General features: G+C 36.5%; 1 protein-coding gene across 9 annotated transcripts in view; it reads right to left on the minus strand.

Annotated features, from left to right (window-relative positions):
* MTA3 (metastasis associated 1 family member 3) overlaps positions 1-15937 on the minus strand; it is a 161357-nt gene that overhangs the window by 80797 nt on the left and 64623 nt on the right. For all 9 annotated transcript variants that reach the window (XR_012121614.1, XR_012121616.1, XR_012121615.1 and 6 more), the window contains one exon: positions 1107-1170. Coding sequence is in view for 6 of the 9 variants with exons in the window: in XM_036990816.2 (XP_036846711.1) it covers positions 1107-1170 (64 nt within the window). In the remaining 3 variants the exon portion in view is untranslated. The remainder of the gene's footprint in view (positions 1-1106; positions 1171-15937) is intronic.

Consider the following 15937-nt stretch of genomic DNA (forward strand, 5'->3'; position numbering starts at 1 on the left):
AATGGAAGCAACCTAAGTGTCCATCACTAGATGAATGGATAAAGGAGATGTGGTACACAATGGAACATTATTCAGCCATAAGAAGAAAACAAATCTTACCATTTGCAACAACATGGATGGAGCTAGAGGGTATTATGGTCAGTGAAACAAGCCAGACGGAGAAAGACAAGTACCAAATAATTTCTTTGTGAAGTATAACAATCAAGCAAAACTGAAGGAACAAAACAGCAGCAGACTCACAGACTCCAAGAAGAGACTAGTTGTTACCAAAGGGAAGAGGGTGGGGAGGGTGGGTGGAAAGGGAGGGAGAAGGGGATTAAAGGGCATGACCATTAACATACATAATATAGGGGGGGTCACAGGGAAGGCAATACAGCACAGAGAAGACAAGTAGTGACTCTACAGCATCTTACTATGCTGATGGACAGTGACTACAATGGGGTGTAGCAGGGGACTTGATAGGATGGGTGAATGTAGAAACCACAATGTTGCACATGTGAAACCTTCATAAAGATTGTTTATCAATGATAACCTTAATTTAAAAAATGCTGTCACACAAAACTGCGCATAACGTGGAATATTCTGTTTTTAAGAATTTCTTCCCTTCAGTGCTTTAATTCAACTTGTCAAAAGTGCTTCTTGCTAAGTATGCAGAAGGAAACATTTTAGTTGACAAAGTTTATTAGGATTCCAGGACAGAAAGCAGACCACCAGTGGTTAAAATGTCATCTGGAAAGAGTCTAAAAGAAAAGCTATTTAAAAAACAACAAAAACAAAAGAACAGGGAGGAGGATCAAATACACTAATGTCACTTATTTCTAAAGTGACATTTCTTTTACTATCAACTAAATAATGTGCTATACTTTATAAAGTCTTTCATTACCAACTGAAGAGAGACAAACACAGGAGTTTTTACCAATTCTCATCTCATGAAACCAGAAAAGTGAGATTACCCAATGTATTCTAGTCACTATGCTTTCCCTATAACAGTACTATTAAGGTGAAATAATTTTGTACAAGAAGAAATAAATCCAAAGGTGCAGGCTTTTTTTGTTCATGTGAGATAAAGGGGAAAAAAACACAAAACAAGTATAATTATGAATTACCTCTTTATCAAGATATGACAATACTGACTCTGTCTCATTCAGAAGGGCAACAGTGCATTTTCCCCTGTTAAAAGAAAAAAGTGAATAAAGTTTAGAAAGCCCACCTCACCTTCATGTATATGTAGACATATATAGATTAAGATCATTCAAAATGTGAAGTTGCTATGAAGAAACTAGATGGCAGGTAAGAATATATATATATATATATATATATATATATATATAAAGATATTCACTTAAACTCACTTTACAATCCTGGTGTTGCATAATCTAAAAAGTAAGACTGTCTTTGTAGACATTTACTGAGAGGCTAACCTGTGGAAGAACTTTGTCTTAGGTAGTAAATCCTTGTAACATAAATCACTTTTTAGGTATTCCATAATTATTCAAGAAAAAAAGAGGGTTACAGTGAAACCTTCAGATTAAAACTAAGTTTCTGAATCTACAGAGAGTTAGTATCAGCTGAGTTTATACAAGGGACCTTCAAACAAAGACATCACCATGCAAACTGACACCTGAAATAATCTTAAGACTTTTAAATAGACCCTGCATATGAAAATCTAAAAACAATACACATTTACATCACATTAGCTTACTTACCTTTACTGAAATTTCTCTAAAGACTAATTAAAATGTAAACACAAAGAGCTTCTATGGAGCAAGGGACAAAATAAAGATCTACAAATTCATGGATTTTGAAGTCTGGTGGCATTTACCTTTGATCATAGCCCTGGGTATGAGTTTGGAAATGAAATTCTGTTTTTAAAAAAGGTTTGTCTAAGATTGTAATCACACTAGTATGGGTGAGGATTTAATAGTATGGGTAACTGGATAGCATATTTGAAACCAATGTAAGATTAAACATCAACAATACTTAAAAAAAAAAAAAAAGACCCCAAATGTCTATCAACTGATGAACAGATAAACAAACTGTGGTATATCCATATAATGGAATATTCAGCAACAGTAAGAAGTATTCATACATGTTACAACTATAAAAAATGGCTTATCCAGATGTGCAAAAAAATAAGGTTATCCAGATACAGGCATTTATTACAAGTACTTTTAGAATTATCCTCACCAGCTTGCAAAATTCAACATAGATACAAATGTTATAGGGTATTTTTGACTGACCATTCAAGTTACAAGTTACAGATATTGGTCAAGGCTCATAAAATATTTTTTAAATGTCATAATGCCATTTGATTTTTCTAGACAAAAGTCACTACTTGCTCCCCACAAAATAACAAGTGAAAGCAAAGACATCACATACACATTAAATATGAAGCTTCAGAAGAGATTGCTGTTGAATTATCAGAGTGAAAAATGACTGAAAGGAAAAAATTAGCAAAAGCAAAATAAAATACCAAAAAAAGTATGCTAACACACTGACCAAAAATTACTTTTCTAAACATTTTACAACTGTGTATTTCTTAAATTAAAAGAAAAAAACCTCCTCTCATAACATCATCTTTTTCTGGTAATCATCTTGGTTTAATACCACTTCAGAAGATTTCCCTAAGAGCATGTGATAATCCTGTATTATTCTGTCAAGTCTCTTAATTCTACCAAGAGTTATAAAAGGTTTTCTGTTTTTCTAATGTATTTTATTCATGCATATTACTGAAGCAGAAAAATTAACATCATAACTTCAGAGCACCTAACAACACTCAAAGTCAACAATTATCTGACATGCTCTTATAAAAGACAGATGTATGAGCAGGGAAATTGCTCTCTTGCTGTTCACACAACCACAGTTAGTTACCACAGGAGAACTTAGGACCTGTGACTGCTCACACATGCTGTGTGCTTAAGTATATAAATGGGGTTTCCAAAAATAGGCTTCATTTTTTTTGCCTCAATAAGAGCTGACAAAGCAGTATTTCTACAATTAATACTTAATCCCCTAGAAGAAAAGAAAAAAAAATATTTTTAAAGTTCTCTAACAACAGGTTTTTAAACGGGGAAGTGCAAGTTTTAATAGGTACCACTTTCTTTAATAGTCACTTGTATCTTAAGGGTTAACAGAACCTGAAAATTTATACGAACAATATACTACACTTAAAAGTCTAGTCCATGCTATACTGACTGAAATGACAAGAGAATTTAAACCTACTCCTTAAATCATTATTTTAATAATTATATTGAGAAATGAAGAAACACTGATCATACTGTTTTACAGGCACAACATGATTATAATCAACAGGATACTCCAGCCAATATGGAAAAATAAATATGAATGTGTAATTTAGACTTGTACTACAATGCCAAGAGTTGTTGATTTAGAAAGAGATTTAAAGGTACACAAATCTTGGCTCATAGATAAAATCATATTAAAATTTAAGCCAACCTCAAACCAAAGAAACTATTACCAAATTATGAATATAAATAACACAACTGATTTATACTGAAACTAAAGCAATAATCCAAAGTACCTTCCACAATGTTTAACTGTTGAGGAATAAATAAATCCAAATATGATGATACAAAACATATCAAAGACCCTAATTCAAGACCACTCTAGGCCACATACTTATGCTTTTCTACAGAGAACCACATACTTTGGAAATTCAAACTTCAGAAAACATAATTAGGACATTTTCATCTCTTTTATTTGGTATAATTTACTTTGTACATATCCTCACAATCACACACTTATGAAATGACCCATGTACAAGTTTGGTCTTTGCAGTATTATTTCCAACAGCAAAAGACAAAAATAAACCAAATATTCATCAATTAAGATTAAATTCCTAGAAGAAATATAAAACAGCCACAGAAAAGAGGGAGATCTTTATGATGTGATAAGGAGCTATGCCCAAGATACCTCACTTAAAGAACACAACATAACAGCGTAACTTGCTCTACAATTTACTTTTTACCAACACAAACACATAAACACCTTATTGCTTCTATATGCATAAAATGTTTTGGGAAGTATACGTAAGATTCTAGAACAGTGATGACCTGGGGAACTGACTGTATTGAAGTGAAATATTTTGTATCCCATTATTTTGATTTCTGAACTAGGTCAATATACTACATATATCCCTCCCCATTCCAAAGTTTAATTTTTAACAGGAGGAGGACTGATCAGAGTTCTGTGATTCGGACAACATAAAGGAATGCTCTACAATCCACTGCTTTGGGATATCAGGTTACTCCAAACATTCATCCAAACCAGGTATACCTTCTCCAACCATAACAGTTCATAAACCTACAATGGGAACCTAGTCCCATCAATCCCATCCACTTACTATAGCTTTGCAGTGTCTGCAAGTTTTGTTTTAAAACAAACCTCTACTTAAAGATAGGCACTTTCACTTCCTTTATTTGTTTCTTATATGTATGAGCACCAAATGAAAAATTCTACCTTTAAATATTAATTGTTCTATGCAAAACATGAAACAAAATTCTTTTCAAATTACACTTCTGAAAATGGAAGGAAATCTTTTTCCCAAAGTGAATAACTTATGACAGGCACAATGCATTTCCAAAAAGTTTGATAACTCGGTTTCACAAAATGACACACAAAGAGACAAATGCCAATATTGTATTTTTATTCAGTGACCTAACTGAAAAAAGTTAAATGCCATTCCTTTGGGGGTGGGAGGGGATAATATTTTTAGAGTCTAAATACAATAATGAACTAAATGATAGGGAAAACTCATGGATTCATCTCCTCTTTTCTAAGATCCCTTTAAAATGATAAAAGAATTAGAAACAAATGAACCTACCATCAGCACATGAAACATTTCAGAAAATCCTGGAAGACAAAGACAAATAAGAGACAGAGCAGTGCAAACCCCAGTTCAGGAAGAGCATTTCTTTGAACAGGGAAACACTAAGATTGGGAACAATGCATAAATGCCCACTATATACATTACTATTAAAGCATGGCATTGGTGGTTTTACTAATACAATCACCCAAGAGAAAACTCAGACAGTCCCAAAATACACATAATAGCTGATACTAGGTAAAACAGAAATATTTCCTAGCAGAGCCCAAAAGAAGTTCCAGTCTTAAGAACAAGACCAAGAAAAGCCATTTCCACATCCTACTGGGAATGGTCCCAGCAAAGTCTGCCCACATTAACAGAGCTCCTGGTAGGACTTGCTATTCCCTCGGTTTAAAATAAGAACAGTCAAGCTTTGCTTCATCTAGTATTTGAGGAAAAACTACAGAAAAGAAGATAAATACAAAGAATCAAACTGATCCTAGAAGAAAAGGACATAGTTTACCAAAAGAACTTTGAAAGTACAAATTAGAGTTTTCTTGTTTTTTTTGTTTTTAGTTATCATTAATCTACAATTACATGAAGAACATTATGTTTACTAGGATCCCCCCTTCACCAAATACTCCCCACAAACCCCATTACAGTCACTGTCCAGCAGTGTAGCAAGATGCTGCAGAATCACTACTTGTCTTCTCTGTGTTGTACAGCCCTTCCCAAGCCCCCCAAATCATATTACACTTGCTAATTGTAATGTCCCCTTCCTTTTTCCCCGCCCTTAACCCACCCTTCCCACCCATCCTCCCCAGTCCCTTTCCCGTTGGTAAATGTTAGTCCATTCTTGGGTTCTGTGAGTCTGCTGCTGTTTTGTTCCTTCAGTTTTTCTTTGTACTTATACTCCACAGATAAGTGAAATCATTTGGTACTTGTCTTTCTACGCCTGGCTTATTTCACTGAGCATAATACCCTCTAGCTCCATCCATGTTGTTGCAAATGGTAGGATTTGTTTTCTTCTTATGGCTGAATAATATGCCATTGTGTATATGTACCACATCTTCTTTATCCATTCATCTACTGATGGACACTTACGTTGCTTCCATTTCTTGGCTATTGTAAATAGTGCTGCGATAAACATAGGAGTGCATCTGTCTTTTTCAAACTGGGCTACTGCATTCTTAGGGTAAATTCCTAGAAGTGGAATTCCTGGGTCAAATGGTATTTCTATTTTGAGCATTCTGAGGAACTGCCATACTGCTTTCCACAATGGTTGAACTAGTTTACATTCCCACCAGCAGTGTAGGAGGGCTCCCCTTTCTCCACAACCTCGCCAACATTTGTTGTTGTTTGTCTTTTAGATGGTGGTGATCCTTACTGGTATGAGGTGATATCTCATTGTGGTTTTAATTTGCATTTCTCTGATGACTAGTGATGTGGAGCATCGTTTCATGTGCCTGTTCACCATCTGAATTTCTTCTTTAGAGAACTGTCTATTCAGCTCCTATGCCCGTTTTTTAATTGGATAATTTGCTTTTTGTTTGTTGAGGTGTGTAAGCTCTTTATATATTTTGGATGTCAACCTTTTATCAGATCTGTCATTTATGAATATATTCTCCCATACTTTAGGGTACCTTTTTGTTCTATTGATGGTGTCCTTTGCTGTACAGAAGCTTTTCAGCTTGATATAGTCCCACTTGTTCATTTTTGCTTTTGTTTCCCTTGCCCGGGGAGATATGCTCATGAAGAAGTCACTCAAGTTTATGTCTAAGATTTTTGCCTATGTTTTTTTCTAAGAGTTTTATGGTTTCATGACTTACATTCAGGTCTTTGATCCATTTCGAATTTACTTTTGTGTATGGGGTTAGACAGTGATCCAGTTTCATTCTCCTACATGTAGCTGTCCAGTTTTGCCAGCACCATCTGTTGAAGAGACTGTCATTTCCCCACTGTATGTCCATGGCTCCTTTAAGGTATATTAATTGACCATATATGTTTCGGTTAATGTTTGGAGTCTCTATTCTGTTCCACTGGTCTGTGGCTCTGTTCTTGTGCCAGTACCAAATGGTCTTGATTACTGTGGCTTTGTAGTAGAGCTTGAAGTTGGGGAGCGAGATCCCCCCCACTTTATTATTCCTTTTAAGGATTGCTTTGGCTATTCGGGGTCTTAGGTGTTGCCATATGAATTTTTGAACTATTTGTTCCAGGTCATTGAAGAATGCTGTTGGAAATTTGATGGGGATTGCATCAAATCTGTATATTGCTTTGGGAAGGATGGCCATTTTGATTGTATTAATTCTTCCTAGCCAAGAAATTGGGATGAGTTTCCATTTGTTAGTGTCCTCTTTAATTTCTCTTAGGAGTGCCTTAGTTTTCAGGGTATAGGTCTTTCACTTCCTTGTTTAGGTTTATTCCTAGGTATTTTATTCTTTTTGATGCAATTGTGAATGGAATAGTTTTCCTGATTTCTCTTTCTATTAGTTCATTGTTAGTGTATAGGAAAGCTACAGATTTCTGTGTGTTAATTTTGTATCCTGCAACTTTGCTGAATTCTGATATTAGTTCTAGTAGTCTTGGAGTAGAGTCTTCAGGGTTTTTTATGTACAATATCATGTCATCTGCAAATAGTGACAGTTTAACTTCTTCTTTACCAATTTGGATTCCTTGTATTTCTTTGTTTTGTCTAATTCTCATGGCTAGGACCTCCAGCACTATGTTAAAAAACAGTGGGGAGAGTGGGCATCCCTGTCTTGTACCCACTCTCAGAGGAAAAGCTTTCAGCTTCTCGCTGTTCAGTATGATGTTGGCTGTGGGTTTATCACATATGGCCTGTATTATGTTGAGGTACTTGCCCTCTATGCCCATTTTGTTGAGAGCTTTTATCATGAATGGATGCCAAATTTTGTTGAATGCTTTTTCAGCATTTATGGAGATGATCATGTGGTTTTCCTTTTCTTTTTATTTATGTGGTGGATGATGTTGATGATAGAATGCTGTACCATCCTTCCATCCCTGGGATGAATCCCACTTGGTCATGGTTTTTGATCCTTTTGATGTATTTTTTAATTCGGTTTGCTAATATTTTGTTAAGTATTTTTGCATCTATGTTCATCAGGGATATTGGTCTGTAGTTTTCTTTTTTGGTGGGGTCTTTGCCTGGTTTTGGTATTAGGGTGATGTTGGCTTCATAGAATGAGTTCAGGAGTATTCCCTCCTCTTCTATTTTTTGGAAAACTTTAAGGAGAATGGGTATATCTTCTCTGTATGTATGATAAAATTCTGAGGTAAATCCATCTGGCCCAGGGTTTTTTTTCTTGGGTAGTTTTTTGATTACCACTTCAATTTCTTTGCTGGTAATTGGTTTGTTTAGATTTTCTGTTTCTTCCTTGGTCAGTCTTGGAAGGTTGTATTTTTCTAGGAAGTTGTCCATTTCTTCTAGGTTTCCCAGCTTGTTAGCATATAGGTTTTCATAGTATTCTCTAATAATTCTTTGTATTTCTGTGGGGTCCATCATGATTTTTCCTATCTCTTTTCTCATTCTGTTAATGTGTGTTTATTCTCTTTTCTCTTAATAAGTCTGGCTAGACTTATTTTTATTCTCTCATAGAACCAGCTCTTGGTTTCACTGATTTTTTTCTATTGTTTTATTCTTCTCAATTTTACTTATTTCTTCTCTGATCTTTTATTATGTTCCTCCATCTTCTGATCTTAGGCCTCATTTGTTCTTTTTCCAATTTTGATAACTATGACATTAGACTATTCATTTGGGATTGTTCTTCCTTCTTTAAATATGCCTGGATTGCTATATACTTTCCTCTTAAGACTGCTATTGCTGCATCCCACAGAAGTTGGGGCTTTGTGTTGTTGTTGTCATTTGTTTCCATATATTGCTTGATCTGTATTTTAATCTGGTCATTGATCCATTGATTATTTAGGAGCATGTTGTTAAGCCTCCATGTGTTTGTGAGCCTTTTTACTTTCTTTGTACAATTTAGTTCTAGTTTTATATCTTTGTGGTCTGAAAAGTTGGTTGGTAGGATTTCAATCTTTTTGAATTTACTGAGGCTCTTTTTGTGGCCTATTACGTGGTATATTCTGGAGAATGCTCCATGTGCATTCGAGAAGAATGTGTATCCTGTTGCTTTGAGATGTAGAGTTCCATAGATGTCTATTAGGTCCATCTGTTCTAGTGTGTTGTTCAGTACCTCTGTGTCCTTACTTATTTTCTGTCCAGTGGATCTATCTTTTGGAGTGAGTGGTGTGTTGAAGTCTCCTAAAATGAGTGCATTGCATTCTATTTTCTCCTTTAATTCTGTTATATATGTTTCACATATGCTGGTGCTCCTGTGTTGGGTGCATATATATTTATAATGGTTATATCCTCTTGTTGGACTGAGCCCTTTATCACTATGTAATGTCCTTCTTTATCTCTTGTGACTTTCTTTCTTTTGAAGTCTATTTTGTCTGATACTAGTACTGCAACACCTGCTTTTTTCTCCTTGTTGTTTGCATGAAATATCTTTTTCCATCCCTTGACTTTTAGTCTGTGTATGTCTTTGGGTTTGAGGTGAGTCTCTTGTAAGCAGTATATAGATGGGTCTTGTTTTTTTTATCAATTCTATTACTCTGTGTCTTTTGATTGGTGCTTTCAGTCCATTTACATTTAGGGTGATTATTGAAAGATACGTACTGATTGCCATTGCAGGCTTTAGATTCGTGGTTACCAAAGGTTCAAGGTTAGCTTCTTTATTATCTTACTGTCCAACTTAACTCGTTTATTGAGCTATTATAAACACTGTCTGGTGATTCTCTATTTCTCTCCCTTCTTATTCCTCCTCCTCCATTCTTTATTCTGTGCTCTTTCGTGTTTCCTTTAACTGCTTTTGTGGGTAGTTGGTTTCATTTTTTGCCTTTAGTTAGTATTTGGTTGGTCTGTTTTCTTTGCTGTGATTTTATTTTCCCTGGTGACATCTATTTAGTCTCAGGAGTGCTGCCATCTAGAACAATCCCTCTAAAATACCCTGTAGGGGTGGTTTGTGGGAGGCAAATTCCCTCAACTTTTGCTTGTCTGGGAATTGCTTAATCCCTCCTTCATATTTAAATGATAATCGTGCTGGATACAGTTTCCTTCGTTCAAGGCCCTTCTGTTTCATTGCATTAAATATATCATGCCATTCTCTTATGGCCTGGAAGGTTTCTTTGAGAAGTCTGATGATAGCCTGATGGGTTTTCCTTTGCAGGTGACCTTTTCCTTCTCTATAGCTGCCTTTACAACTCTGTCCTTGTTCTTGATATCTGCCATTTTATTTATCATGCATATTGGTGTTGTCCTCCTTGGGTCCCTTCTGTCAGGAGTTCTGTGTGCTTCCGTGGTCTGAGTGACAATTTCCTCCCCCAGTTTGGGGAAGTTTTCAGCAATTATTTCTTCAAATACACTTTCTATCCCTTTTTCCTCTTCTTCTTCTGGTACCCCTATAATGAGGATATTGTTCCTTTTGGATTAGTCACACAGTTCTCTTAATATTTTTTCATTCCTGGAGATCTTTTTATTTCTCTCTGCATCAGTTTCTATGCATTCCTGTTCTCTGGTTTCTATTCCATCAATGGCCTCTTGCTTCTCATTCACTCTGCTTTTAAATTCTTCCAGAGTCTGTTTTATTTCTCTAGTCTCCCTCCCTACTTTGTCCCTTAGCTCTTGCATTTTTCTCTGCAGCTTCATCAGCGTGGTTATGATCTTTATTTTGAATTCTTTTTCAGGGAGATTGGTTAGGTCTGTCTCTCCAAGCTCCTTTTAAGAGGCTGTCTCTGTGATTTTGGTCTGTATCAAATTCTTCTGCCTTTTCATGGCAATAGAAATAGTTGTGGGGAGCTGGCACGTGTGTTGGCTGGGAGAATGGTGACCCCTAGTGGCTTGTGCTGGGCAGACGGGATCTCTGATTCTTGCCCAGCCGCTGTGGAGTAAGCTCTGCGGTTGCTGTGGGTGTGGCCGCTGTCAGGCTTCTGCTCCGTTATGGCAGAGCCACGTCAGAGGGGGAATAGGCGTGAGGCTGTTTATCCCTGTGAGGGGCCTCCGAGCTGCACTGCTGCCCTGGGCGTTACGGTGCCCAGAGTTCCCCAGAATTCCCAGCTGCTGGGCTGAGTGTCCAGGGATGCTTCAGTCCAGCTGTGGAGTCCCTGTCCCTTTAAGACTTTCAAAAAGCACTCGCTTTTCTTTGTCCAAGGGGCGCCAGCTGCAGGGACCCGCTCGCAGGTTTTACTGTCCCATTTCCCTAATATCGAGCACCCCACACACTGTGTCTGCATTCTCAGTGCAGATGGCTAGGGCTTGGTATTTAGCAGTCCTGAGCTCCCTCTCCCTCCCCACTCTGACTCCTCTCCTCCCGCTGGGAGCTGGTATGAGGGGCACTCGGATCCTGTAGGGCCGCGGCTTGTATCTTACCCCCTTCATGAGGTGCTGGTTTCTCGTAGGTGTAGATGTAGCCTGGCTGTTGTCCTGTATCTTCTGGCCTCTCTTTTAGGGATAGTTGTATTTGTAGTATTTTCAAAAATATATATGGTTTTGGGAGATTTCCACTGCTCTACTCACGCTGCCATCTTGGCTCCTCCCCCCAAATTAGAGTTTGAAAAGAGATTTGTGAGGATACTGCATTCATAAAACAAAAACAGGGTGTCCTGGGGAAACAAAGCAGAATCTCCAAAATTTTTAAATGTGGTTGGCAAAACGGAAATATCACTAGATGTGTAAGAGGGTGAGTCTCTTTCTGTGTCTTCCTTCCTGTGGAAGCCTTCTTCCTGAGGGAGGGAGGGAAGCTGAACTACATCGTCTATATCTTATTACCAATTTACAGGAAATATAAGGGGAAAAGAACATCATCAAACACAGCATGGAGACACAATCAGCAAAATACAAACAGTAAGAAAGAAAACCCTCATTCTAGCAACCAAAAATAGCAAGGGGAAAAAAAAGGAAAAGGGAAGCCTTCATTTATTTTCCCCTATGGCCACCCAACTGACTTGGCCCACATGGTTTCCTGAAAGACCACCCTGCCCCCACTACCCTGCAGTGGTATCTTCATCAACTTTCAAGTTGTAATACGTAAGTGGGTCTTTTCTGGCTTTTTAGTCTATCCACTGGTTTATTTCTCAATCCACCTTCTTATACCACCCTACTTTAATTATTATAACTATACAAGTGTCTTAATATCTAATGACATAAAGGTCTACCATTTTTGTTCTCCCAAACTGACTTAAGTAAATGATTCTCTAACTTTTTGGTCTTAACATCTCTTTACATTCCTAAATGTTACTGAGGACTTGAAAGAATTTTTGCCTTTGTGGGTTTTATCTATCTATCTATCTAAGACTTAGCACGTCTTAGAAAAAATTAGGACAAAGTTTTAACTTTTACTAATTAATTTAAAATAAAAATATGTATTACATATTTCCAAGTGTCTAATTCATTTAAAATAAAAATACATATTACATATTTGCAGGCATTTGTTATGAGTAATTGTTGTATTTTCCAAAACAAAATGTTTAATGAGAATAGTGCACTGTTTTACATTTTTGTAAATCTCTTCGATGTCTGGCTTAACAAACAACTAGACTTACAGAGGAGTAACAAATTCACTTCATTTTCAAAAACCATCCACCTAACATTCTTGTCTCAGTAACTGTAGTTTGTCTTTCAGTGATTATTTCAAGTAAAAATCATGTTCCATGAACAAGATAAGATAGCTAGTTCAGCTCACATTTCAAACAATCCCCTGAGTTTTTTCCTCAAGATGACCATCACAAAAGTGATACACGTAAGTGATTGATGCACGCTTCCCATTTCATCGCACAGAAAAATGAAATTAGAGGTGTGTAATGTCTTCAAACAAGGTAGAGGTGATGGCTGCACAACACGGTCACCGTACCGAATGCTACTGAATTGTACCCTGTACACTGAGCACGGTTAATTTGATGTTTGAATTTTTCCTCAGAATTTTAGTACATGAGGAGTTGAGATTTATTAAAATGACATTGCTTTGTCAAGAATATTTTTTATTGGAACTTGTCTTTTGTTTTGTTTTTGTTTTTTGCAAACACACAGAGGTAAAGGATAATACAATGACAACTATAGTACAGTTTGGTGCCACTGACTTGATTTGTGCTAAGGTGCCAGCTCTTTACCCACCATTGCTTTCATGTGTGGTTTTGCTTTTGCACAATCAACACAGGAAAAAAGGCAAGTAACATCTTACTGCTGTTATGAAAATAGTTTTCATCTCCCAAAGCCCTGCAAGAGCCCAGGGGGATACCTAGACGTAAACGAACCATGAACCATGCTTTGAAAACTTGTTTTCACTTTTCATTTTCATAAACTGCAGAATAACTATCTCGATTTACCCACACTTACACACACACGCACACAATCCTGCTGAGCTTCTTTGGAACAGTATTGAATCTTTGGATCAATTTGGGGTAATATGACATATCGTCCTGCATTTACTTATGTCAATTTCTCAGCCATACTTTGTAGTTTCTATGTAGTTTTTAAACATCTTTCCCCACTTTTTACACATCTTTCTTTAGATTTATTCCTAGGTGTTTGATGTTTTTTGATGATTAAATGGTATCTTTTTAAACCCAGTTTCCTAATTGACCCCTCCACACCATATAAAGAGACATAACTACAAAAGGTTAAACAGTTGAACTTCAAGAGAATGTCGGAGAGTATCTTCATGACTTTAGGAAAACTTGTCTAGACAGTGACAATTGGATTAGTTTTTGAATGAGAACCCTTTCTGAGCAACATATTCTTAGTCTAGTTTCATTCTGCTCCTTCATATCTATCAAATCTATCAGGTATGTTTCTTAACTTATCAAAAATGGAATTTTTCCAGCCTTTAACTGTTCCTCCTACTGTTCCATCATTTACTTCCAACCACTATTTCTCACATATTTAAAAACCAACCAACCAACCTAGAAAAAGCAAAGACAACAGCTGTGGCACTGGTGAACAGGCTCTACCTAAAAGGGAGAAGCCATGCCGAGGACCTGCAGCTCCTGCACCCTCTCCAAGTGACCTCCAGAGGTGCAGGCCAAAATCCAATTAATACACTAAGATTAGGGAAGAAAAATGCACTAATGATACATCAAAATGTCAGTGATGCTGAGCAGACAAATTACACGGTGTGTTTGTGTGTGAGAGACTTTTTCTGTATTTTCTACATTTCAGCACTAAGTTGATTCTTTCATCAGAAAATAAACAACAAAAGCTTATTTCAATATACAGTCATGTTGAGGGAACAGCAAAATGGGTATATTAATAACCATGGAAATAGAAACTGACCTTTTTTTTTAATTCAGCATGTTGCAACAAAAACATTTTTTAAATGTACCCCTAAATTAGAAACAGGTCAGTTATCAAATGGTACTAGCAGTTAATGTTACTGCTTTACTACCACTGGGGAAGGGAAGATAAGAGTTTTCAGTATATTTCCATCTATTCTGTCTTATTCAGAAAAGGCCAGGTTGTCAGGCAAGTAATGGGATAAAAATGAATGCAAATTTAATCTCCAAATGTGCAAATTTTAAAATAATACTTTTCCCCAATATCTATCTACTGTGTCTCCATTTCAGAAAAAAATGGAAATTTGGAAAACAGGGAAAAATGGAAAATAAAAATGAAAGTTATTTGTATTTTCTGATATTAAAACAATTGAGATTATCAAATACAAGTTTTTATTTATATCTGTGATGCAGACACATGCTTATTAGTGAAAATAATCTTACTTATTCACAAGTAAAATTTATTAGCTAAAATTAAATAGAAAATTCTGCAATAAACATATCAGTACATACACTTTACAAACTTGCATGAGAACTTCTGAACATCCAAACAGTAGAACTGCTGGGCTGAAAGACATGCACATATTACAATTAAGTTTTTCTGATTATACTAATGGGAATATAGAACTTATTAATCAATTTCCCTACCCTCACCAACCCTGGGTATTAAGAACTATGGTATTCCATCACCTATATAACTCTTGTTGGCTGGAAACTTTTCTCTTTCTCCCTTTCTTATGGTTGCTATATACTGCTGATAAATTCATTTTGTTTGGTGATACTGCATACATATAAAAAGATTTCCTATCCTCTGCCCAGCCCTCAGTGTAAAAGCGTGACACTGACTCCCTCAGAGGCCTGAGCAACTCGTGATTCCACATATTCAATCTTTAATTTTCATCATAAGACAAAGGCACACCACCTATAATTTAATTTAAGATCAGCAGAAATTGAGAAGACATCATTCTATTACTTGTTGATGACTTTTATTTCTTCAAAGAACAAAAATAAAACTAAATGCAAACTATTCAAGCTTCAAATTTTGACTGGCTATTGTGCACTGTACGCAGGAAAGGAAGTAAAGAATATACCTACCTTCAAAAATATTACACTCTTAAGATGATGTCTGACCAGAATAATCTACACAAATCATACCTAAGCCCCAAGATTCTTATCAGCTCCTCAAGGTACTTTTCAGCTGAATTAAGAAAGTTCCCCATTTGGAGGTGAGGAAACCATACAGAAGAAGCAGTATGGCATTGCTTAAGGAAAAGTTCACTACAAATTGTGGTTGTAGTCAGTCTTCTATAGGTAGTGGTGGTGGTGATGTTTGTTTTCTGGAATCTTACCCTAAAAATTATTTGAAAGGAAAATACTGTAAAGGCTTTCTCTGAAGCACCTTGCCATTAAGAAACTGCTTGAACATTATGTGTACCTATGTCTTTAAGACCTACCCTATTCCTGACATCAAATTTAGGTACTGGAATAGCTTATCTGTGGACTTTGTAAAAAGCATAGTCCTGTGGGGGGTGCGGGGAAGCACAGTCATGGTTCAGCAGTGAGGCAGACAAGATTCCTCACTATAGTGATTCTCTGAACAAGCGCCGAGACTAACAACGTGGATACAACGGTTTCTCTATCACTATCTCCACTCACCCCTCATAACAAGATAGACTTGGAGAAAAAAATCACCAGATCTAAAGTCCTTACTGACAACTTGAGGCCAACAATCAATAGGTACCCAAGGAAATGCTTTTCAGACACAAT

The sequence above is a fragment of the Manis javanica genome, chromosome 1, assembly GCF_040802235.1.
Source record: "Manis javanica isolate MJ-LG chromosome 1, MJ_LKY, whole genome shotgun sequence".
Taxonomy (NCBI): Eukaryota; Metazoa; Chordata; class Mammalia; order Pholidota; family Manidae; genus Manis; species Manis javanica.